Here is a 24,209-nt window from a genome sequence, read left to right as displayed (position 1 = left end):
GCCTTTTGCCATTTGACAAAAAACATTAGAACTGACTTGATAGGGATTTTAATCCATGTTCATGAGTCCAATGTAAGACTGATTAGCTTTGTGCTAAATACACTTCATTCAGAGTTGTCTCCATTCAGCCTGAACTGAATGTTCCTCCTGCACTGTACCTCCTCCAAGGCCACAAAGACTATTTCATTCTGTTATTACTTAAGGTCTTATGTCTTTTCCCAGACTAACAGGATCCCCCTGTATCATGCTCGTCTCTTGCTGATATTTACTTACAGCAGGTTTCTTCAGGTGTGTTCTGGCCACTGAAGATGCATCTAATAGTCACAGTCACAATCCATTGCTTAGTACTTTTCTCCAGTATGTCCAGACTGCAAGATTGTGTCATCACTCTCTGGTCACAATGTTTGGTAAATATGTCCTATAATTTTTAGCAGTGTTTTACTTGATTTTCGAGTATATACTAACATCCCACTAATAGATTACAATAGCTCCTGTGTTGATGTTCCTGCAGACTCAGTCCACATTCTCAGGGTTCATATTTTCCTATATTAGCCACAGGAATAATGCCTTATACCAAACTACTTTGGCCACAAGTGGATGCTCTACCACATTCTACTAAATCTTGATGCTGAAATTCTAGGTGGTTTAAATCCCAAGATCATCCTTCTCCAAATGAATGATCAAGACATTACGTAAATGCAATGTGTTCACCAGAGTGCAGCAGAGATAGCATAAATACAAAAGGCAGTAATTCACCTATCATAGAGTGCAGGAAAGATGTATTTCATTACTGTTACTTTGAAACTATAAGTATGTCAGGCTGCTCTCAAGGAATGTGGAGTCCTCTCCTAAACAGCTTTACCCCCTCTGAAGATCTAGGTCTTCTTAGGCAAATATTAGTCTATGGGACAGGAAGGTCAGTGAAAAATAGATGAGTATATGAGGCTTTGTGGGGAAAAAATGGAGTTTGAGCAAGAAGGATATCTGTTATGCACAAGGGCTTCATGACAGAAGTTCTAAAGTGAAGAATATGCCAGGACAGTAGTAGTCTCTCACTTCAGGCAGACCAAAAGAAGCTAACTTTAAGGTACCTTGCTCAGGTGTAGCTGTGCTGGCAGAAGTCTGAGTGACCTGCGGTGAAATCTCAGCCAGTTCCTAAACTGCCTGTTATTTCCCACTTCTGCTTGACTGCTATCATCAGTACTCTCTCATTCATATTTGATTTGGTATGCAGCACATCATCACCTCCCCTTGGTCTCCTCAGACAGAGACCTGAAGGACCCTGCTTTGCAGAAGCAAAGACAGTCCCTTTGGCTACCTGCCCCCTCGTGCACTCCTACACATGTTGGCTCCCAATCTAGGTGATCTTGATATGACAGTACATCCCTGGAAGTATGCCATTTAAGAAGTGACTTCTTGGGTGGAGCCACCACTGTGTTTCATGGTTCCCCAAATAAACATCCAGAAGTACTTGAGTTCATTAGCTTAAAGCAAACTTGGGTCTGTCAAACTGAAGCAGTGGCTACTCATTTACTGATGAGAGGGAGAGAGAAGAAAATAGATGGTCACTTCTCATGTCTAGCAAGTCTGCACAATTTCTTTAAGGACAAGATAGGGAGTGTCTATGGAGCTAGTCATGAAGTCTTCAGTGAAAAAAAACCTAAATGAGCATTTCGATGCTAAGCTTTTAAGGTGACATTCATCTCAGTGCAAAGAGACAAAAAGAAAAGTCTGTGCACCACTTAGGCCCCAGATAAGTACAACATTAAGAGCTTACATGAAGGTTAATGTCAGGCTTAATAAGTATCCCTGAAAGATCAATGCAGAAAATTCAAATAGAGTGCTTAAAAAAATTAATAGTAATGATCTAAGGGAAAGTAGAAATGAAAGGTCAGAATTCTAAATAATGTCATCAAGGAAAGAGATCAAGAGTAGCAGAAAGAAGCTGTTCAGTGATTACACATACTGTCAGAGCCATTATCATGTGTGTTCCTGAAAGGGCAACCGCAATAAAGCTGGAAGTTGGATTAAATTTATATTATTTGGTTAAATTATTCCCTTCTCCTTCATCTTATTTTTCAAAAACATTTATGCTATGTGGAGCTGTTAGGCCTGTGCCAGGAGTCTGCAGTCAGAGGTTATGCTAGAGAAGTAAAAAAAAAGATGAAAAGTGTACTCTGAAGGGAGGGCGAATTTCCATTTGCAGTAATGGTTTGCAGGCACTGTAACGAAATTACAAGAGATGCCCATTTTGGAAGTTTATGGCAGAATAATATAAAAGTCTTTCTAACTGTATGATGCAATTCTGTCTTCACTATTCCAAGCACTGACAGCACTGACTCAACTTTGTTAGTGTTAAGGAGAGGGGAGGAGGAAGAGACTACATAGCCTAGCCATGCACACAGCCTGACTGAAGGGTGATGTCATGTTTATTTCTCAGTAATACTTTTAGGATAAGCCTAAATTGGTACCTAAGTCTAATTTTCGTAACTGGCAACAAATTCTTCCATTATTTAAGAAACAGACTATTTGCAGACATGATCTACACATCTATTCTTACATAATTTTCAGTGTTGCAGATCTGTGAAAATTGGTTAGAATTTGCATGCTTAAGGATTGCCATCATATTTAATTTTGGATCAAATGCAAGAAAGATTTTTCCCTACTCTTCTCTCTTTTTAATGTCCCCTGGCCAAAGACCTTTTGTTGGGCATTTTTGAAGGGCATTAACCAGTAAGGGTTCAGTAGCAAATTGTCTTGCCTGTTTGTTGAATGTTTTCAGTGTACCTGTGGAAACCTGATTCAGAGTAACAGATTCTAAGTGTGCCAGATTGTCCATGATATGAGCTGTGACACACAATCATTGGAGCATTTGGAGTACACAACACTGTCCTCTGCAGAGCAGCACGTGGCAGAACCATGGGGCAGAAGCAAGAGGTGATGCTCATAACTGGGATGTCCCAAGGAGACAATGAAGGGAGGCAGTGAAGAGACCAGGGAAGGAGATCCTTTCTCATGATGTCATTCTGCACAGTCTAACAAGGAACAGTGGAGGCAGCTGCTGAAAGCAGTGCCATGTCATTGTTAAATGTTATGTTTGGCTGATAAAATGTCCTTGCGCTTACCCAGTTTGTGAAAGAATAAAAATGTGCTTGTCCTTGGACTGTTGAACTCAGTTTGTAGTGCTGCCTGTACTGTTCCAAACAGTTTCTCTTTTAAATAGCCCCAGACATCAACAACAGGACACATACAGATAGATCTAGGCAGATGTACAAGGTGGCTATTGAGCAAAAACTGTACAAACTCAATACCACAAGCTGAAGACTGTTGACAATAAAGAATGCAGCTGGTTTAAATTGATTTCCATAAGCTTTGCATCAAGCCTATGAAAATATCTTCCATATTTGTGTGCATATTAACTTAGAGAGATGAAAACTTTCATGAATTTAAATACACTTTTACAAAGCCAGACAGAAAATTACCCGTAATGCAGGGGCCACAATATAGCCTGTGCATGTTTCTGTTTTCTTTTTACAAAAACATTTCCTTGACTTGTGCCTAGTCACTCACTTTCAGTCTAAGTGAATATTCTAGATTGTTTTAATCCTGCTACAGACTAAGTATGGTTGCCAGACAGCACTGGCAGAATGATCTCTATCCATAGATGAGCACTAGGAAGACAGTATCAGCATTGGGCTGATCCTGTCCCTATTATTTTGTATTCCTCTATGACAAAATGCATTCAAATGCAAGTATTGGTTTCTGTTGCTTTTACTCCTTTTTCTTTTGTCCCATAAGTGATGCAAAACATGATGGTTCATTTTTACCATACAGACCAAATAGAAAGCATGAGTAGGGATGAAAGTGAGTCAGTGCCATTTGAAAGCCTAATGGAAGCACTATTTACTGAAAAATATGGATCTTGTGAGTCAGTCCCATCAGCCCAAACTTGCCCCCATGACTGTTTACGGCATATATCTAGGGCAGTCCAGTCAGCTTATGCTAGTCAGCTTGTCTATTCCCTCAGCTGACAGTATAGAAGACATCAGAGATGAACAGGGAAATTCTGCATGCCTACCTTCATCTAAGGATGGTAGTAAGGTGGAACAGGAGGTTGTAAAATTCATCTTTCCTCCCATGTTAAAGCAGATAACTCAGAAACAGGGTATGTGCATTTTACATTCTACCAAAAGAGAGAGAATTATCACTTCCGAGGTCCCAGTTAATGATGCACTGCATTAAAAGTACCCTGCACCTGGTAGCTGAGTCACTAGACAGCCAGAAATGCAAATCACGGCTTTGCAATGGGAAAACGTGGCTAGATGCTAAGTTGGAGACTGCACGCAGCTTGGAAGTGAGGGTAGAGTCCTAGTATTCTTCTTCCTGCTTAAAGAGCTGTTACATTTCCCAAATTTATGGACTCTTGCTTATCTACATACCCTGGCTGTCAAATAAGCATCATACTCTTTCTGCTGTTTCTATCTGGCCTCATAATTCTTGCATTAATGCCTGCCCAGCAGATCAACTTCAAAAAGACAGGTTAAACACTTTTATGGAAGACACAACATGGCCTGCTGGGTACAGCAGTCAGCAGCTCTCAGGTTTTACAATGATAGTTGTTGCAGAACTGCAAGGAGCTACTCAAACTCTATTGCAGTGTGTTACAATTGCATCATTAACTCAGGGAAGTTTTGCTATTCATTTCATCAGGAGTAGAATCAAAGGCCTCATATCCAGCACACAGGGAAGGACATTCTTTTAGAAATACTTGGCAATGTATAAGGATATATTTTTGAAGTTTAATAAGAGTTGGACTTTTTGTGTGATCAAGTCAATTGTGTTTTTTTTCACTCCTCTGAATCAACTTAGCTAGCATAGCAGATTGCTACAGGCCTTTTTTTCTAAACATCATGCTTCCTCTAGTATAGCAGCATCTGCTTAATGAGAATTTACCAGTGTAATACTATCTGGAAAGTGTTCTTTATCTAGACTTGGAACAGGGAAGTTCTTTATTTTCTTCTTCTCATAGTTGCTATTGTTCTTCCTAGTGATCAATTGCCATTCATTGCCTAATGACTTGCAAAATCTAATCAATTGCAGTAATTAAAACAGACTGTGGGTGGAATGATGCACACCTTTAATTACACACCAAAATTCGAGGCAAATAAAAGCTTTACATTCTTACATTAGAAGACGCCAAAATACTTTCATTTCCTCTGAATTTTTTTCACCAGTAACACCCTCATGCTTGTAGTTGATCTATAGAAAGCACTAAAAATTTCAGGCCTGCTGTTCTGTGTGCTTTATTAAAACAACTGGCCGGCTGTGTTTAGATTTGTGTGCGAAGAAATGGCCTGAACAGATTGATAGATAGTTATTGTCACTATAACTCCCAAGGCAGCAACCCTGGACAAGAAGGTTATGTATTCAAGACCTATAAAACGACCTGTCTTGCCTGGAGTTTTAATATTGTCACACGGTATAAGAAGAGTTACTATAGGTCAGCTCACCCCTTTTTAATGGGATCTTTTGTTTTCTGGTGAACATTGAGGCATGAAATAAATTTCCTATGAAAGATTTTGAAATGTCAGTATTTCCCAAGTTAAAACCGGTTCAACTGATGACAGCCAGGCAGATATGTTGTCATGATTTTGTTTTCTCAGAACAATGTTTGTTGTGTAACTGTGCCTTTGCATTATGCAGCTTTTTCCTATGCTATTATTTACTTTTTGACACAGGCTAAAATGAGGAAGCAATTAGTTTGAATGACAGAAGCAGCAAGCTCTACAATTCAAATCTGTGCCATGCTTAGTATGTGTTTATTTGTTCTTTGAATTTTTAAAGTATAATTATGTTATTGAGTATATTAGAGAACTCAGGCATACATTAGTTATTTCACAGTACTTTCAGTAAAGTGGGGAATCTTGCATACTTTATTTAAGCTTCAAGCCTTACAATGTAACCTGATATAACCAACTTTCAGAGTTTGGAAGGAAGTCATTGCTCTACAACAGTATTTCCTTTTGTTCTAGCTACAGACCATTAAAATTTTCATTGTTCTGTGCTGCCCAGGTATTGCCTTCATTCTCCTTTCTCATCTTAGCAAATACTTCACTAAGATTAGCCTCTTTTTCTGTTGTGGGTAGCAGTAGCTTTAGAGAGATGTGTAATGCCCTAAATAGAACAGATTCACCAGAGCATGTCTTCTGGTTGTGTTACTGATTGGGCTCTGTGGAAAATGAGTTGGTCCATGTTTCACTAACCAGGAGAAATAAACGCATCTTATTCGCACAATAAAAAAGACTCACATCAGAAGCAGCACTGGAAGGGAGAGCTTACCTGTTTGTGATACGTCAAAATATGAAAGGTGCCAAATACACTTGTGTCAGTGTCCAGGACAGTTTACTAATCAGAACATTGTTTATTTTCTTTTCCAGATTTTGGCCATCGTATCCATTCTGTTCATCGTACTGTCCACTATCGCTTTGTCTCTTAACACACTGCCAGAGCTTCAAGAAATAGATGAATTTGGGCAGCCAAATGACAACCCTCAGCTAGCACATGTTGAAGCTGTGTGTATTGCTTGGTTTACCATGGAGTATCTTTTGCGTTTTCTATCCTCACCAAACAAGTGGAAGTTCTTCAAAGGCCCATTAAATGTTATTGATTTACTGGCAATTTTGCCATATTATGTCACCATTTTCCTCACAGAGTCCAATAAAAGTGTACTGCAGTTCCAAAACGTCAGACGTGTGGTTCAGATATTTCGTATTATGAGGATACTAAGGATTCTTAAACTCGCCAGACATTCAACAGGCCTTCAATCTTTAGGTTTTACTCTCAGACGGAGTTACAATGAATTGGGCTTGCTGATATTATTTTTAGCCATGGGAATAATGATATTTTCAAGTCTTGTATTCTTTGCTGAAAAGGATGAGGATGCTACAAAATTTACCAGTATCCCTGCATCATTTTGGTGGGCAACAATCACTATGACTACAGTAGGATATGGCGACATTTATCCTAAGACTTTATTAGGTAAAATAGTTGGAGGACTGTGCTGTATTGCCGGAGTGCTGGTCATAGCTCTGCCCATACCAATTATTGTGAATAATTTCTCAGAGTTTTACAAGGAGCAGAAACGACAGGAGAAGGCAATTAAAAGGAGAGAAGCACTAGAGCGAGCTAAAAGAAATGGTAGTATTGTCTCCATGAACCTGAAAGATGCCTTTGCTCGCAGTATGGAAATGATTGATGTAGCAGTAGATTCAGGTAAGCCTGGAGAACCAGCCAATCCAAAGGAGACACATGATGACAACCACCTGTCCCCAAGCCGGTGGAAATGGGCCAGAAGGACAATGTCCGAAACAAGCTCAAACAAGTCATATGAGAACAAATACCAAGAAGTTAGTCAACAAGACTCTCATGAGCAATTAAACAATGCCGCAGCATCTTCCAGCCCACAACACCTGAGCGCCCAAAAATTGGAGATGTTATATAACGAAATTACTAAAACTCAGTCTCAGCCTAATCTTAATGCTGGTTACCAAGACCAGTCAGCAAAACCACCTGTGTATGAAGAAGAAATAGAAATGGAAGAAGTTACAGGCCAGAGAGATCAAATGCTGGCTGGACCTACAGACATAATAACAGACATGAGAAGCACATCCAGTATCGATAGTTTTGCCAGCTGTGCAACTGACTTCACAGAAACAGAGAGGTCCCCGCTTTCTGTGTTCCCTGGCTCTCATCACTTGCAAATGAGATTTCCATCTGATTCTGTTAACCTAGAAGATAACCAAAGAGTAAAAAGTTCTCAGTTTATACCATTCACAAAAGATAAAATGTTTTCACCAACTGATATCACCTTTGACTACAATCCAATGGACAGAGCTGTAATCAGTGATGGCAGTGGATCCCAAACTGTTTTACACGGTCACTTGCATTTCGACACTGCCATGGAAAGCCCCAAAAGTTCTCTGAAAGGTAGCAATCCATTAAAATCTAGATCCCTTAAAGTTAATTTTAAAGACAGTAGAGGTAGTGCTCCACAAACTCCACCAAGCACTGCAAGGCCATTGCCAGTAACGGCAGGAGCAGACTTTACCCAGTCCACCCCTCAGCACATCAGCACCATTCTTCTAGAAGAAAATTCACCCCAAGGTGAACGACCTTTACTTGGTGCCGATGCATCAGTGCTTTGTCAGGGACCTTCTAAGAAATCATCCCCTCTGTTTCCCAAACAAAAGGTTTTCACTTTCCCTTCAAAAGAGAGGAGGAGCTTCACTGAAATAGACACTGGAGAAGAAGAAGAGTTTATGGAGTTACGTGGTATAAAACACGAAAAGCAACAGGAAATCAAGACAAATTGCTATGGAGATAAACACAGTGATGGCAGCCATTTAACGGAGGAGCCACAGGTCAGCACTTCTTCACCCAAAAGCATGAGTCACAACTGTACTCAAGACATTTACCATGCTGTGGGTGAAGTGAAGAAAGACAGTAATCAAGAAGGTTGCAAAATGGAAAACCATTTGTTTGCCCCAGAAATTCATTCAAATCCAGGAGAAACTGGTTACTGTCCCACACGTGAAACTAGCATGTGACTAGTTACAAAAGCAATAAAAATACTTTTTCTTAAAACACAATTAGCAATGCCTATGAACTAAAATGTGGGAAGCCTCAAAAAAAAGTGCATAAAATATTATTTTTGCATGGCATGAAGAGCTGTTTAATTTAAATGCTGTTTAATTTAAAAAGACTGCTTTTTGTAACAAATTAAAAAAAACAGGAAAAAATGACACAAGAACAGTGAATAAAATAAAGAGAGCTCTCTTAGGAGCCCATATTCTGCAACATCTGACATTTTTGATCCTTTCACTTATGATTGTAGACAGATTTTTGAACTCTTTTAACTTTTTTGTTTTCTTGGTTACAATGAATTTTAGAATTTGCACATGAAAGGATGAAATGTCAATGCATGCATTCATAACGATGTGAAACAAGGTGCTTTGAGCTTGCAAAATGCATATATTTGTAAATAGTGTGGGGTTGGGGGGAAAGCTACTGTTAACAAGGATTTATGGAAAAAGAGTTTCCTGGGACACAGGTACTTCCTTCACAGCGTGCTGCCTGGAGGTTTTGTACAGACTTATGTTGCAAAATTGCAACTTCTACTTAAAGCATCTCACATATCTTGCTTTCTGTTAAAAAGCTCATGGGTATATCTGTTAACTAAGGGACTACAGTACTTTAGTTTATCTGTGCTGTAAATCATAGTAGGGTTTTTTTTATTTGCATAACTTTACTTATTGCATTTGTCAGTTTAATTAATGATCCTGTGAGGAAAAGCAAAGATTTAATGACCAGAACTTGACACATTTGATATTTTTATAGAATACTGCCAACATTTCATAACTAAGAAAAAATATTCCATTTTAAAATAAATTTAAAGAATAGGCTTATTTCTGTGGCCATAAATAGTGCCAAATGGCTATATAGACATGTTCAAAGTTCTCTTTTAATATATTTCTTTTAACTTGATATTAAAAGAAGTATTCCCCACATTCTTTTTTCCTATGACTTAACAATATTTGCTTCTACATGATTTTGTGAATGCTTGATAACTCTCCTTCGCTTTTAGCTATAAATCCCCTTTTCTTTACATGCAGTGCCCATATGTCAATAATAGTAGTGTTGTAGCCATTATGGTGTAAAGACATAAAAGAGGCAAGCTTTAGAAGAGGAGACATAATACCTTTTATTATCACAACTGATATAGTTGGAAAAAACAGACAATCCTTCAGGCACATAAGACTTGCCTCAGGTCTTCAGTGACCAGAGGCTCCTCTGAGTTTTTCAGCTCAATCATTTGTACTAGTAGAAGATATTACCTGACTCACCAACTTTGCCTCAACCCATATTCCAAGCTATTCAAAAAGCTGAGGCCATTTCACCCTTGTATTAGTGAAGGAAAAATACTCAAATACACGGAAATGTCAATAACTCCACAGACCCCTGCAAAAGCATCTTCTGTTGTGCTGATATTCTCCAGCTACGTATCAGCTCTGTGAAAGCAAGATGCTGAACCAAAACCCTTAGTACAAATTACCCATCTAACCACTGTCTGAACAAAGCTATTAATTTTTTACCCAGCACCAATAGCTTCCTATGGTATAAAGGAAAAACATCCTATAAATCTCTTTTAATTTCTTGTCTCATAGAAGGTTTATCCAATTCATTAATCCCAAACATTGGCAAAAGCATGCAACTACACAAGCATGCCCTATAAAATGGCTTTTCTTTTAGAAAAACAGAATATATGTATATATTTTTTTTACTGTCCTCTGATTTCTGTCAAAATTGGATACTCCCTTACAACAGCTTTGTAAGAGCAGTAGTCCAGTCTCACAGCGAATGGCCAGAGGTTAAAAGGCTGACAAGGTGGTCAGAAATTCTAGTATCAATTTCCTGCGGCTCCACAGGCTTTCTGCCTCTCAGTTCCCTATGCACAAAAGTGAGAGAATGCTGCTTGCGGGTCAGAACTGCAATAAGCATTGTAAAGACTGCAGGACAACAATAGTGGAAGCCTTAAAAACACTTTAAACCAACACGTGGTTTATACACATGCTAATTTACATGAAGGTATAATTTTCTGTCACTGAAATGAGTGAAAAGTCAGGCGCATAATGCATTCAGTGTAAAAGAGCAGTAATTTTTATAGCAACATTGACTTCTGCTTGAAATAGCAGAGCTGATTCCACAGACATTGCTCAAGTCTGGCCCATAGAAAGAGGCAAGTTTGAAAAGCCCCAAAACGTGAATTCCAGTGGCTGGACCAAATAATGAGCGCAACATAATCTTCTGATTAAAAAAAAATATATATATTTTCTGAGGGTAGTTTTATGTTAGAAGATGACACTGAGATGTTTCTTTAGTCATCTGAAACATTGGAAGTATAAGGTTATTTCTTCAGAACAATGTCTGGTCATTAATTCTCAAAAAAAAAAAAAAAAGTCCTTAGTCGCAGTTCATTGCAACCTGTTGTTACATACAATTTTACCTGTGATGTTGTTTAACATTTTTCAATCGTATTATGTCTCACTGTTCCAAAACTTAGCTCTTGAATATTTTATAGTCATTAATCTTCTATATTGATTTTTATTTTTTCTTCCTAGATATTTTCAGTGGCTCAAACTAAATGCCAGTGAATTTTTATATGCCTAAAGTGTTGGTCTGTATTTTCTATGTGCAGTTTTATGAAATCACACAGGCCTATTTGATCTGCCTTTACATCTTAGTAAACTAATGAAGACCAAATAAAGTCCAAATGGGACCTGATCCTATATTCTGGATCCACAGAAAACTCCCATTCAAGATAATTGTGGTGTTCTGGCAAGACTGAGGTTTGTATCTTGTTCCTGCTGTGTGCTTTTGCTCCCAGCTGGCCCTTGTGCTTTCTAAAAGCCCTCTAAGATCTGTGGTGCTTTGTACGAAGGTGGGGTCCAGCCATAGGAAACTCGCTGCAGGAGCAGAGAGTTGTTTCTTAAAGCTCTCAAGCTAAAATCAGTACTTCTTGCAAACCTAAGTCTCTGCCATTTACAACACTGAAAATTCAGTAGTGGTGAAATCAAAACCTCAGTCCTTGTGCAGACAAATTCCTCTGGTGGGAGTTTGCCAGAAATCATGACTGAATGAAAGGTAAATGAGGACAGCAAGACTTTATCCCAGTAAAGCCAACAAAAGCTTTAGATATATGTCAGGTAAGTGAAGACCAGACCCTTATTGACTGCCCTATTTTAAATGATTTCAGAGAAACATAGATATTTTGAAATTGTACAAGCAAACAAATGCAATTTTCTTTATTAACCAATATTGTAATTTTAGAAATCTTGGAGGCAAAAAAAATCAGCTTTAGAAGTGCTTTTGTTATAATTTGATTCGTTTATTATATAGTTTGACTATGTTGAATCACAGATTTGGACTTTTGAAGTTTCACTGAATACATAGGATCCACTGCTGAATATCTAGCTCATGCATAACTCCCAAGCAAAATATTTATTTGAGTAGAGGTACAGGATTGGACCTAGCTTTTATTCTAGTACAGCATGTATAAGAAGTGCAGATCAGAATCACTTCATTCATCATGAATTTGAATTGCTACGTAGTAAATTATACAAAGCTACTCAAAAATATTTCTCTGTTTTTCTAAAATCTTAAAGCCATTTCAGACCCATTCACTACAGTAAGGGGAGACTTTTTTGAGTTCTGGAGCCAGTCTCCAAAAGTTCTGGAATTTCAAAACAACTTAAAGAGTCTTAAGATGAAGTGGCTCCTCTGTGCACCCGAAAGGAGTCTGACTCTTTGTAACACTGGAAAATGAAGATTGTTCAGGGAGATAACTTTGAAATTAAACAATCTATTTTTTATATTTTATACTAACTGCAGAATCCTCAATCAAAGTTTTAATTAATTTTCAATGATGAAACCAAATGTACACATTTAAACAATTTTCACATAGTAATCAGAGGAATTTTTGAGTAAATAGTCACATTAATCCAAATACAGGGTGGGGGGAATAATGTATCGCACAAACTGCAAAGTAAGTACATACAGGAAAGCTGTTTACAGGGGAATCAAATAATGTAAAGAATGTAACATGGAGTAGGAAGTTATTGCACTACAGAATTTATATAAAAACACTTTTTTAAATAAAAACACAAAAGGCCTTTTAATGCTTCATTGTCTACAACATAGGAGCCTCTGTGCAAATGCAGCAGTCTAATGCACTATGTCCTCACTTCAAAATTAGTCTCAAAATTCAAACATTAATGATATTCAAGAGATGATATCTGATCCAACACTAGAGCAACTGACTTGAAGAGCTGTTTCTTCTTCATACGATATTACATAAGCAGAAGTGTATACAGAAAATGGTATTTTTGCTTATAACATACATAGATCAAAATGACAATTGATTTCTTGAGTCCTCTCATAATAACATCTGATACCACCTTTTTATTCCTTGCTTACTCCTGTAAGTGAAAAACAACTACTTGTTTTAAAAGTAGGCTTCTTTTCATATGTGCAGCTGAACTTGCTTGTATTTCTTTAGATCTGCCTGAAACAAGGTTTACCTACCAACTCAGACTCAGAATTATATAGTAAAAGAATATACAGAATTCAGTTATATCTAGAAACAAACTAAACTGGACATGAGAATCTCTGAGTAGAAGAATCAGAATTCTTAATAAATTACCATGGAATATGGACCGTAAAGACTCTTGAACACTGAGGTTTTTGTTCCCTTTAATTATTTAATTTACTCTTTTATCCTCTGCCTTTTAAAGAATAGTTCGGTAGAAAGGCTTGTTGCTTTTTCAGGTGCTTTTGCAGATACAATCAGTTGGAGGTTAAGCTGGCAAAAATGTCCAAGGCTGAACAGACTTTTTTTTTTTCATGTAATTTGGGGATCATTTGTATAGAAAATAAAATGTATTATTTTGGTCATGTAAAAAACATTTTAAAAGCAAAATATGCAAGAAATGTATTTTTTTCATAGTAGCCAGCTCAGATTCAGCAGGAAATCAAATACAACTAAAGGGGTAAGAAAGGTAGAAAAGAAAACAAGGAGATATATATATATATGTATATATATAGTGTGTTTATATATATTACATATATATACTGTATAAACTAGAGATATAATAAAACATGTATAATGTAGTCCTTGTTCACACTTAATGAGGCAAAAATACCATTTGCAAAGATTTAATTCCTGCCATACTGCATCTGCTTTTTCCAAAGATCCAACAGGTCTCTCCAGAGATTCTCAGTGATGTTACTACCTACTTGCCTGCTACAGGAGCATCTGATCTGTAATCGTTCTCTAGAATGCTTTCCTCAAAAACAAGATACTGCGTGCTGTCGTCATTGCTGATCTTGGGATCTCTTCCCCTTGCCCTCCAGAACACCAACCTCCTCTGCCACTTGGGAGCAGTTAGAAGGCAGTACCCCGAACAAGATGATAGAGGTGTCTTGTTTATCAGGAAAGTATTTTGGTAGTCTGCTGCAAATGGCCAGATAAATATTAACTCTGGCACTTGGAGGCATTTGAACATAGGAGCTAGAAGAACTGAGAATCATTTCTGTGTTACTGTTGCAGCCAAACCATCTCACAACTTCACAAGTTTTCTGATTTTGAAACTGTGACTCCTCCAGTGTCTCTATCATCCTGTAAGATGTTTCAGTGCATTTGTCCAGTGTTTTTGCAAGAGCTTTGTTAAAAGCAGTTTCTATTTGACTGTTAAATGCTACTGAGAGAGCCATGAGTAGAAGTATGGATATTTGTCTCTTGTCCAATAAGTTCTTATTATTTAGCAGTATTCAGTTTAAACTCGAGCTGCAATGCTTTCATATTCTAAAATAGATCAGGTGTTCTGGGAGCCAAATCTTTCCCAGCTGTTCTATCAGTTTCCTTAAAGGTTAGATGACTGGCACTGATCGTATTTTTCATATCAATTGATAGTTTTTTGTTCAGTAATTATATACCATGTGACGTCTACAGATTGAGTAACATAACTTGTCTTTGTATTTCTCTTGTTGCAGATTTAAATAATACTGTTTGGAAATGTGTTATGATATTTATGCAATATTACCCTATAGCTGCAATTGAGATTTCTTCCAAAACAGCAGTGGTACCCTATTTATACACCTATATTTTTACTGATTGCTATTTAACTCTCTTTTATGATGTGTAACACAGATCCAGAGGGATCCCATAGTAGAATTAGGAAGTAGCAGCAGCAGTACTGCTCTTTTTAGTTAAAAGTACCTAAAGAACATGATAATTGTATTCTTTATGAATCAGATAAACAAGAAGCTCTTGATAATCTTGATAATCTCTTGATAGTTGTGGTTTGCAATTTGGATCTCACTCTTGAATATTTCTTATTACTATAATCAATTTACTCTAAAGTTGCTGTTACATTTGATTAAGACTTTTCAGACAGGCTTAATTCTGGTCTCATTCCAAAATCATTAAATCGGTGGAATAAGTAAACTGACTGCAAGTAGCTTTATCTCACTCAACAAAGTGACTTTTAACCCATACTAGCATAAATAAGAGCAAATAGTGATACACATGGCTAAGCAGTGATAGAGGATCAATACCCCAGCTTGTATATTTTTTGCCTCTCTACAATCTTTCCATGTGGATCATCTGCTGAAACCGATTTAAACTGGGAGGGTGAGCAATTTTTGATCTTCATATGCTTAGTTGCTCCAATCTCTAGGAAAAAATCTCATAAAACGTAATGCAAAAAAAAAAAAAAAAAAAAAAAAAAAAAAAAAAGAAGCAGCCTATTACTTATTTTACTTCTCTAACAATTGCAAAATTGCAAGATGAGGGACAGTTGTTTTATATTGACATTTTGGCTCTAAGTTTTGCTCAGATAGCATCTCTTAGTGGAAGTTCAGAATATGAAACATTTATGCCTGTTCTTAAAGCCCTTAAGCAGAAAGCCAATGAGAATTCTGCCTGTATAAAACCGAAAGATGGAACAATATATTATAGATCTAGGCAAAAAGAACAGTATTTAACACATGTTGCAAAATGAAAGTAAGAAAAAAAGTAGTTGGGGACAATCATGAGCATTTCTGCTAGGATGCAGAGTTCTGGATTTATACCTCTAAATTTACAAAGAGTTATGCAAAGTTTTAGCTATGTAACTCTTTCAAACATAAAAGGTAGCCATGCTGATAAACTGAAACGTGGGGGGATTAGCATACAAAGAACCTGAGAGTTGACTACATAGCCTATTGCTTTAAGATCACTGTAAATATCAACTAAAAATATGTACTAATTCATAAGTTATTTCTGTGTTAGTTTCATAGGTACAGTAGCATGACTATTATGAGTTCTGTTGAGTTTAATGAACTTTACTTTGTATTCCTCTGTGAATGCTCTGAATGCTGCAAGAAAAAAAAAAGCACAACAGTATTTTCTGAAGTTCTCTTGGCGCGATAGCAGTCTTCACTATTGTTCAGTTTTACAGAATTCGCAGCATTTCATCATAAAATGCTATGTTAACAACATATCTTTCTTTAAGGGAACTGTCACTAGGAGATACAAGCATATGTGATAAGTCTTGTCTAATGTCATTCATCTGCCTTTACAAAATGCCCCAGACATTTTGTGGGAGACTATGCTGCTTTTGCTTCATTCACTGTTTGTAACTGGGGGTGGGGTAGGGAAATAGAGGGCATTTTGCAATGGTAATTGCATCAAACATGCTTTGTTTCATTATTATTGTATATGTTAGAAACATTTTGATTTGATTTCTTTCTGTAGATAAGACTTCAGCAATAGCTTTTCAGCTAACCATCTTATCCCATTAGAATAACAACTTCTCACATTTAATGGTATTTGTATCAATGTCTCCATATCAGCTGCATTTTGACTTCATAAAAAAAGGAAATGGGATTATTATTTTTCATTATACTAGATTTTGCTGATCAACTAAATATTTCTGCACCAATCAACATATTAATATGCATGTTGTAGTCTGTACAATTGTTCAGCATCAAAATACCTGTTTAATTTATGTCAAATGTCTGTAAAATAAATGCATTGTTCTCCATTTCAGTCTGATAGAGTAATCAGGATAGTAAATAAATGTGTAAATGAATCATCTGTGTCTCATTTCAGTTCTCTGCATGAAACCACTTTACATTGAACATTGCATATATACCAAAACAATAATCCATAGTGTCTTTAGATTTCATTATTTGACAATATTATACAGGGATCTCTGGCAGACAATGTGTAAAGAAATAAATGATACAGCTATGCAAATAAAGTCAGAATCCATTATTTTTCTAAAAATGAAATATAGTGCTTCCATGCCTTTTGTTCTCTCTGTATAACTACTATTCACATTGTCGTAGAGTTCATCACTTTACAAAGGTGAGTAAATACTACTGACTGCAGGATGGAAAGCAGGAGCATGGAAAGATTTAACAGCTTTTTTTGAATATCTAAGCTGAGGTCCCTCAGCCTAATATTTAGGAGTGGTGAATACACCAAACTTTCATTTTGCTTACTAGTAAGCAACAACCTAGCTCAGACCTCAGGAGTTTTTGCTTAAGGTATATCAATTTTTTTATGGCCCCAAAACTGTGAGAGAAAGCAGGTGTAAGTTGTACTCGGAATATCTTTTCCTTCAACATGGGCCATGGAAACAATCTTTTTTATATGCAAAGTTTGATGCAAATGTAGCAAAAACAGAGCATCTGTATAGTTCAGAAAGGAATATGATTTTTTCATCTTCCAAATACAAAGCAATTTTTTTAATTTCTACATCTGAACTGTAATGCAATGAAATAAAAATGTAGGATGAAATAGTGCCCTTTGGTAAGCATGTTGATTTCAGTTATTATGAGCTTAAATGCATGGTTTAGGTTCACAACCCCATGATGCTATACAAACATCAAGGAGCAGTTTGTTGTACTGCAGAACTTCTTCCTTTTCAGCTTTTAATCTACGGGTTGCTTCTCAGTAGGTGTAGATCGTAAATCTAAATTTGATCTGTCCTTTGTTCTTCTTTAAATATATTCCACTCTTTTCTTTTCCTTAAAAGCAAAACCCACATTCTTACTTCTTCTCCCAGTCTCTTCTTCTTGGCATTGATCTGAATCATCACATCTGAAACAGAAGTATTTGTGTTTTATATAATATTCAATATACAAGTGTCTGCATCCACAGTACCTGAAAGCATCTCCAAAAATACAACTCTAAGTGCATATTCTGGCTGCACTCTGACTCTGCTCTGGAGCAAGACCTGAGTCTTGTGTAAGCTATTTGATCCCCCCCCCCCCCAATTTTGATTGCAAAGAAAATCTAAGCCACACAGGAGAAATGCAGGGGGAGTATATACCAACACAGTACTTCAGACACAGCTAAAAATCTCTCAGATCAGGCAATGAGATTAAGATAACTTTCCATTGTGGCTGTTTCATCTTTTTCCGTCCTCTCCTTTCTCTCATTTCTTTCTTGTGAAATTGATTTTAAAATAATATCTAGCACCCTAAAAAGAGTTGTTGCTTATGTCCGTATTAACATTGATGGATATTCATTGTATCTCATAGCAGCTTAAGAAAGCAATGTAGTCAATGCTAGCAAGAAAAGACAAGGTAAGTGCAGAAGTCTGCCATTCCAGTGGTATAATTTCATTTCTGGCTGAACACAAATACTGCTAGAAAGCAGGCAGACTGCTTTATGTGGAGCTGCAAATGAGCAACGCTGTAAGATTAGGTTGTAAAGGCAGAAGTGTTCATAGCAGCTCCAGAGCAGGTGATAGAGATCTCACTGGCAAAGTACTAATGTTTTAGTAGGTTAAGGTAAAAATACCCCTCTCTGATCTATTCAGTAAGGAAACTTGAAGCTATCCTAATGTATGAGGAAAGAAGAAAAACTAAATAGTCTGGATATAATTACATTAAACCTTCATGTACTGTACAAGTTTTATCATGAGGTCTTCATCATCTATGGCTAAATCTTCAAATGTAAATTTTCACTGAATGTAGAAGCACTGTAATAGGTTGCTCAGAGAGGCTGTGGAGTCTCCTTTTCTGGAGATATTCAAAACCCATCTGGATGCAACCCTGTCTACCATGCTCTAGGTGACCCTGCTAGAGCAGGGGGGTTGGACTAGATGATCTCCAGAGGTCCCTTCCAACCTCAACCATTCTGTCATTCTGTGAAAAAAATAAATTTAAAGTTGAGCAAAGTCTGTTTTGAGCTTTTTATAGCCCTAGGGACCATGTCCATTCCTCTATCGCAAAGCAAGATAGAAATGAAAAAAAAATGTATTATGCAGTGGATTGGGGCTTTTTTTAAGGTTTCAGAGTACCTCACAGATCATAAGCCTCAATTGCCTGCATAAGCAAATGATGAAAACGTCCACAAGAAATTTTATTACTTTTCTGTGCTCACAGCAAACCAGTTTCCAGCTCAGATGAAAACCCAGGTCTTCTAATATGAGTTTGCATACTTTATTTTCTGAAATGTGGCTTTATTCAAATGAAGTATCAACCTTCAAAGGATTTATTCAAGAATGGCCATTAATAGAGCTAACTTATTTTTGAGCTTTAAGACGATAAAACTCAAATAAAATAACTCAAATTTACTTCTCAAACAGCTATTTTTAGTACTTAGAGGTTTCCATTCAAGCACTGCAATACGAGCAGAATTAATCTACGGGAACCACAGAATCCACAACTGAAATTATGTATAAAAAGGTATCAAATTTTCAAATCAGTTACATGGAAGTAAGCAGCTATCTTTCACTATTTTAGCACTATTTTCTGTGTCCTACAGTGAAACAATACCAGGATCACAGAACATAAAGTTACTTCAATTCAGTTTCTCATCAATTCATAATGAAAACACTAATCAAAATCATAACTCCATCTTGCAAGAAGCAGAGAGGTTTTGACTTGTATCTTTGTCCTGATTTACAACAAAAATGTGAATTTTGACATTGTTACTGAAAGCTCATAGATCTGTCAGGCATCAAAGACTGTCTTCAATTAATGCCCTTCTTTCAAGGGCTAACTTCACTGTTTGCTGGAGTTAGAAGGGCTGAGCCTATTCCTTTGCCCTTATCCACATGGATTATGTAAGTGAAGACAGCTTTCACTTTGGGTCCTATATTTGGTCTGCAATGTGGGGCCTTAACTAGATAGAAGCAAAGCTTGGTCTGCAACACAGAATTGACTTTGGGTATTTTCTAATGTTTGGTTTTAAAAACAAAGTGGACCCTACTGAGTTCTCCCAAAGCCATCAGCTATAGATACTCACCATCATGCAAGAGGCCCTGATCAACTTGAAAACTAATCATTACTAGTTAACATCTATGAAAGCTATAACTGCCATATACACATTAGGATTTTTCATATTTTGTCATTATGTGTTAATAAAATCCTTCTCTTGAACAAAATCCTATGAGTCAATGAAATTTGAGAGCCTGCTTTAGTGGAAGTTTTGAGTACCTAAAGGATTCAAAGTTAAATTCTACATTTACAAAATTCCTTCTTTTCATTTTTTTGAGGAAAAAAGGGGGGGGGGGACTGTTCAAATAAGAAAGTTATGTACTTCCTGTGGAAAAAAGAAAGTAAGTGGATTATTGATGTATTGTAGCTATCTCATTGGAGGACTTTCATTGTTTAGATACTCAAAGTTACTGACACTTCATAGAGTAAAAATATACACTATTAACATAATTATGAGAAAATTAATCTGCAGTTTTGTTAGCCAACATCAGAGAGCCTAGAGGGAACAAGAGTTAACTCAGAGCTGTCAGCTTGGCTTAACACTACATGTTGACTTGTCTTCATGAGGATTTTATCTGATATTAGTTATTCCAAGTGAACTAAGTAGTAGTTAAACACACATTTCTTTCTTACTAAAAAAGATATGACCACAGGGAGCAGGGTCAGAGAGATAAAAACAAGTTAATCACCAATGTGCCTTCAAATGCATGAATCTGTATCTTAAAAGCACTTAATCATGTTGAACCATTACAACTATAAAAAAACATCTTTTTTTTGCAGAAAGTAAAGACAAAAGAAACATCAACATGGCCAAAAGAACAATTACATTTTAAAATTATAATAAATATGCATGATTTGTTTTATTATTTCCTACCCTTCTTCCTCATGCTTTCTACAGATTATCATTCTTCCCACACTGGATATCAGCACAGCAACAATTTACAGTTTGTTAATCTCTATTAAGTTATAATTTAGGCATTCCTACTGCAAAAAATATCAGGTTGAGTTATTTATCATTCACTGTCATTTAAACTACTGTTTAAAACCATTGCTTTACTTCCCAGATGAAATCTATCCATTTTTATGATTTGTTTTCTCACGCTACATTTTCAAATGGCATACAATCTGCAGGTTTTCTTCATAAATCTTTCCCATGTTAACTTGTTTCAACTAGATAGAAAGAGGTGAGTTGTAAAATATGAAGCAATCAGTATAGTATCCATATCCATACTATGAAAACTAAAAAAGCCTTTAAAGTGATTATTACAAGCAATATTTGTGAGAGCCTGATGCATTAAGTTCTCAGTTGTTTTACCTGGGAACTAACAACTAAAGTAAACTCTACTGATGAGGTTCTCATTTAGTGGATGAGCTCAGTGAACAGAGAAATAATGTCATGATCATTTTTATGCCATTGGAATCCTACTAGTTTCATGGACAATGCCTCTAAATTTCACCCCAGCAAGGACATGTCTACGTCAGTCAGTGCAGACAGACACATATGTACTCAGCCCGTACCTCCCAGGGGGCTTATTGAATCTGGCTCAGTGCCTTTCTAATGCAACTTCTGGTGGTGTTGGTAGATCTGGGTATATAATGTATCTTATCATGATTATAAATCCTAAGAGTTAAGGCAGTCAGTGTTTCTTTTCCAATTAACTAATGACAGATGTCTGAACTTAAAATGTCTCAATAGTGTCTTCTTTTCTGACAGCCTTAGTGCAATCCAAGTAACAATCTGTCATATCAAGTCAGTAAAATAATAAAACACTTCAACAGGACAGAAACAACAGCACCTTTTCACTGTAAATAAAACCAAAAGGGAAACAAGTAGCGATCACTCTTTCTATTGACTTTCATCAGTTTCCATTTAGACCTATAATAAATGATGTTTTGGAATGATTATTATTATTAGTAGTAGTAAGGCCAAAGAAATTGCTTTGATAGTTTACAGCACAATTATACTTGGTATAATGCCTATTCTTTTTCATATGCATGTAGCTCAGCTCAGGGTTAAGCATCTTTGCTTAGAAACACTGTCTGTAAGTAGCCAGTCCTCACTAATTTGTGTAAGATTTTTGGCTAGTCAGGCAATCTAGGAATCCAACAACTGACCAGATCGGTGTTTAAAACCTGACAATTTTAGACATTTACTCTGTCCATCTATCTAACCCAAAACACATCAGTTAGTCTAAAAACTTGGTCCAGACTTGGACCTCAGTTGGTTGATCAGAACTATGATGTTTCTATGAATGGAGTCTCAGACTCGGATTCATTCTCTGTTTAGGCTGCCTTTATACCTGCTTTGCAAGAGTGCTGCAAAGCTATTGGAATGTCACAGAGAATTCTACATTTCCATCCAAACTAATACAGCTACTGATCTAATAAACTGTATTAATATTTTTTTAACAAAACAAGAATAATCAATAATTCAAGATTCTGTTACAAACACATTACTGATGTCAACATATCTAAACTTGCATCACAAACAAACTCACCTTTTCTGCTCAGCATCCTGAAAGCCACAATGTAACTCAACTGCTCCCAAAAGGAACTGCTTATGCATGCATGGTCAGATGTAGAACGACATGCTTCAGGAAGCAATCATGAAATACTTTTTAAATAAATTTAGTCTATGACTGTTGGATTATTTGGTGTGAGAACTAAGGCTTGGAAGAGCACAAAAAAGAGCCTATAGATGCACTTACAGGTACATAGAGCTGTTAGCCCACCCCTTGCGCCTTTTACCCTTACAGGCAAACTTGACCTATGGAAGAAGAAGGAATCTCTTAAATCTCTTAAAAGTTTCCCGGAAAAAGGTAGGTAGAGAAGACCCATTAGTGCCTTCACTGAGGAAGAAGGCTAAAGTGAACTCCAGATAACTACTGATAGACTCCAGATAATCCACACTAAATAGAACAATTATGAATGACTCAACTGCAGGCTATATTTCAGAGTTTGCACCTTATGAAACACTAAGGAATCCAACCACAAAACAAGGTACTTAAAAAGTAGAATTTATTAGATCAACCATTCAAGGAACACTGTATTTATCACCTTTTTCATTCTAATTTTTTAATATTGTCAGTTTAATGATTTATTATAATACGGAAAGAAACAGTCATAACCTTACCATCCACGCCCATTCTTACACAAGAACTATGCTGTTAGTTCTTCAGTGATTATGGGGAAGGGGAAACTACATGATAAAAAGGTCTTATCCTTGTGACTAGTGGCAAGTCTGATGACTTCTTGAGCAGGTACCTGCACAGGCATATACACATACATGCATGGTCACTGAATGTCTCTGCACAATCTGGCCCTATCTTAGCACAGTGCTGGTAAATCAAAACTGTGAAATACCTCGCATACATGCTACAGTATGGCTGCAGTCATAAAATGTTTCTCAGTTAGAGGCACAATAGATAGAAGAACCCCATAGTTCTCACACCTCTAACTCATACTTCACCAAAGGAAGCTGTATGACAGGACATTATTGTGCATGCACACAGAAAAACCAGAAAAGTGCAGAACCAGCATATCACTATGATGGCTATGAAGCTCTACACCTGGTAGTAAATTAAAGCTAATGCAAACTACAATCACTAAAATCTAGTCTTTCATTTTGTTATGAAATATTGCATCTCCAAAATAAGAAGCTTCTGACTTGTAGCAACAGTAGATCCACTGCTCTAATTCTTCCCCACTTGCTTGCCTGGCCTCTCTTCTCATCAGGGCCATGTAAGCAAGTCCTGTTTAATCATTTCAAACAAGTTCCACAAGCATACATACCTTAGTAAGGACTGGAGAAAAGCTCTGATTTTTCTACAATGTTTTAAAACTAAGGTTTTAAAGTGGAAAGTTGTCCCCATTTCTTGAGTTAGGTAAAAATAAGATTTCTAGTAATCACAAGAAATACAAAAGTTAACACATGCAAAAACCAATTCCATAGAGTTAAACAATAACAGAAAACAGTAGTTACTGTTTTCTTTTACATAATGTCTCTGAATCCTCATTCTAACCAAGGAAAATGAAAAAAATCATTTTAAAATAGGCACCACTGCTTAAACTGTGTAGCTACCTCCAGTATCTGTGAGAAAAGTTTCACTTGAGTATTTCCCCACAGATAACACTGACAGTGAATTTTGAATAATCAGCATGTCTTGTTCTCCTCAGAATTTTTAATCATGACTTCTGTAGAATTAAATCATAGAGACTCTCGGTAATGTATCCAGAGCTCTCAATGAATAAAACTGTAATTCCAGGAGTGTAGTAATGTTACAAATTAATTTGACATTCATTGAGATACGTCTGATCAGGACAACCTATTTTTGTTATTGTGCATCTGTTCAGAGGCATTGCCAGTCACCGCTATT

At 36.7% G+C, this 24,209-nt stretch overlaps 1 protein-coding gene across 1 annotated transcript in view; it reads left to right on the top strand.

The window, feature by feature from the left end:
- Positions 1–8,606, top strand: part of KCNB2 (potassium voltage-gated channel subfamily B member 2) — a 179,003-nt gene extending 170,397 nt beyond the window's left edge. Inside the window, exon 2 of the mRNA XM_062568181.1 lies at positions 6,438–8,606. Coding sequence (XP_062424165.1) covers positions 6,438–8,606 — 2,169 coding nt within the window. The remainder of the gene's footprint in view (positions 1–6,437) is intronic.
- Positions 8,607–24,209: the final 15,603 nt, after the last annotated feature.

The sequence above is a fragment of the Rhea pennata genome, chromosome 2 (genome assembly GCF_028389875.1).
Source record: "Rhea pennata isolate bPtePen1 chromosome 2, bPtePen1.pri, whole genome shotgun sequence".
NCBI lineage: Eukaryota > Metazoa > Chordata > Aves > Rheiformes > Rheidae > Rhea > Rhea pennata.
Note: the sequence above shows the minus strand (reverse complement) of the source record. Positions and strands in the feature narration are given on the sequence as shown.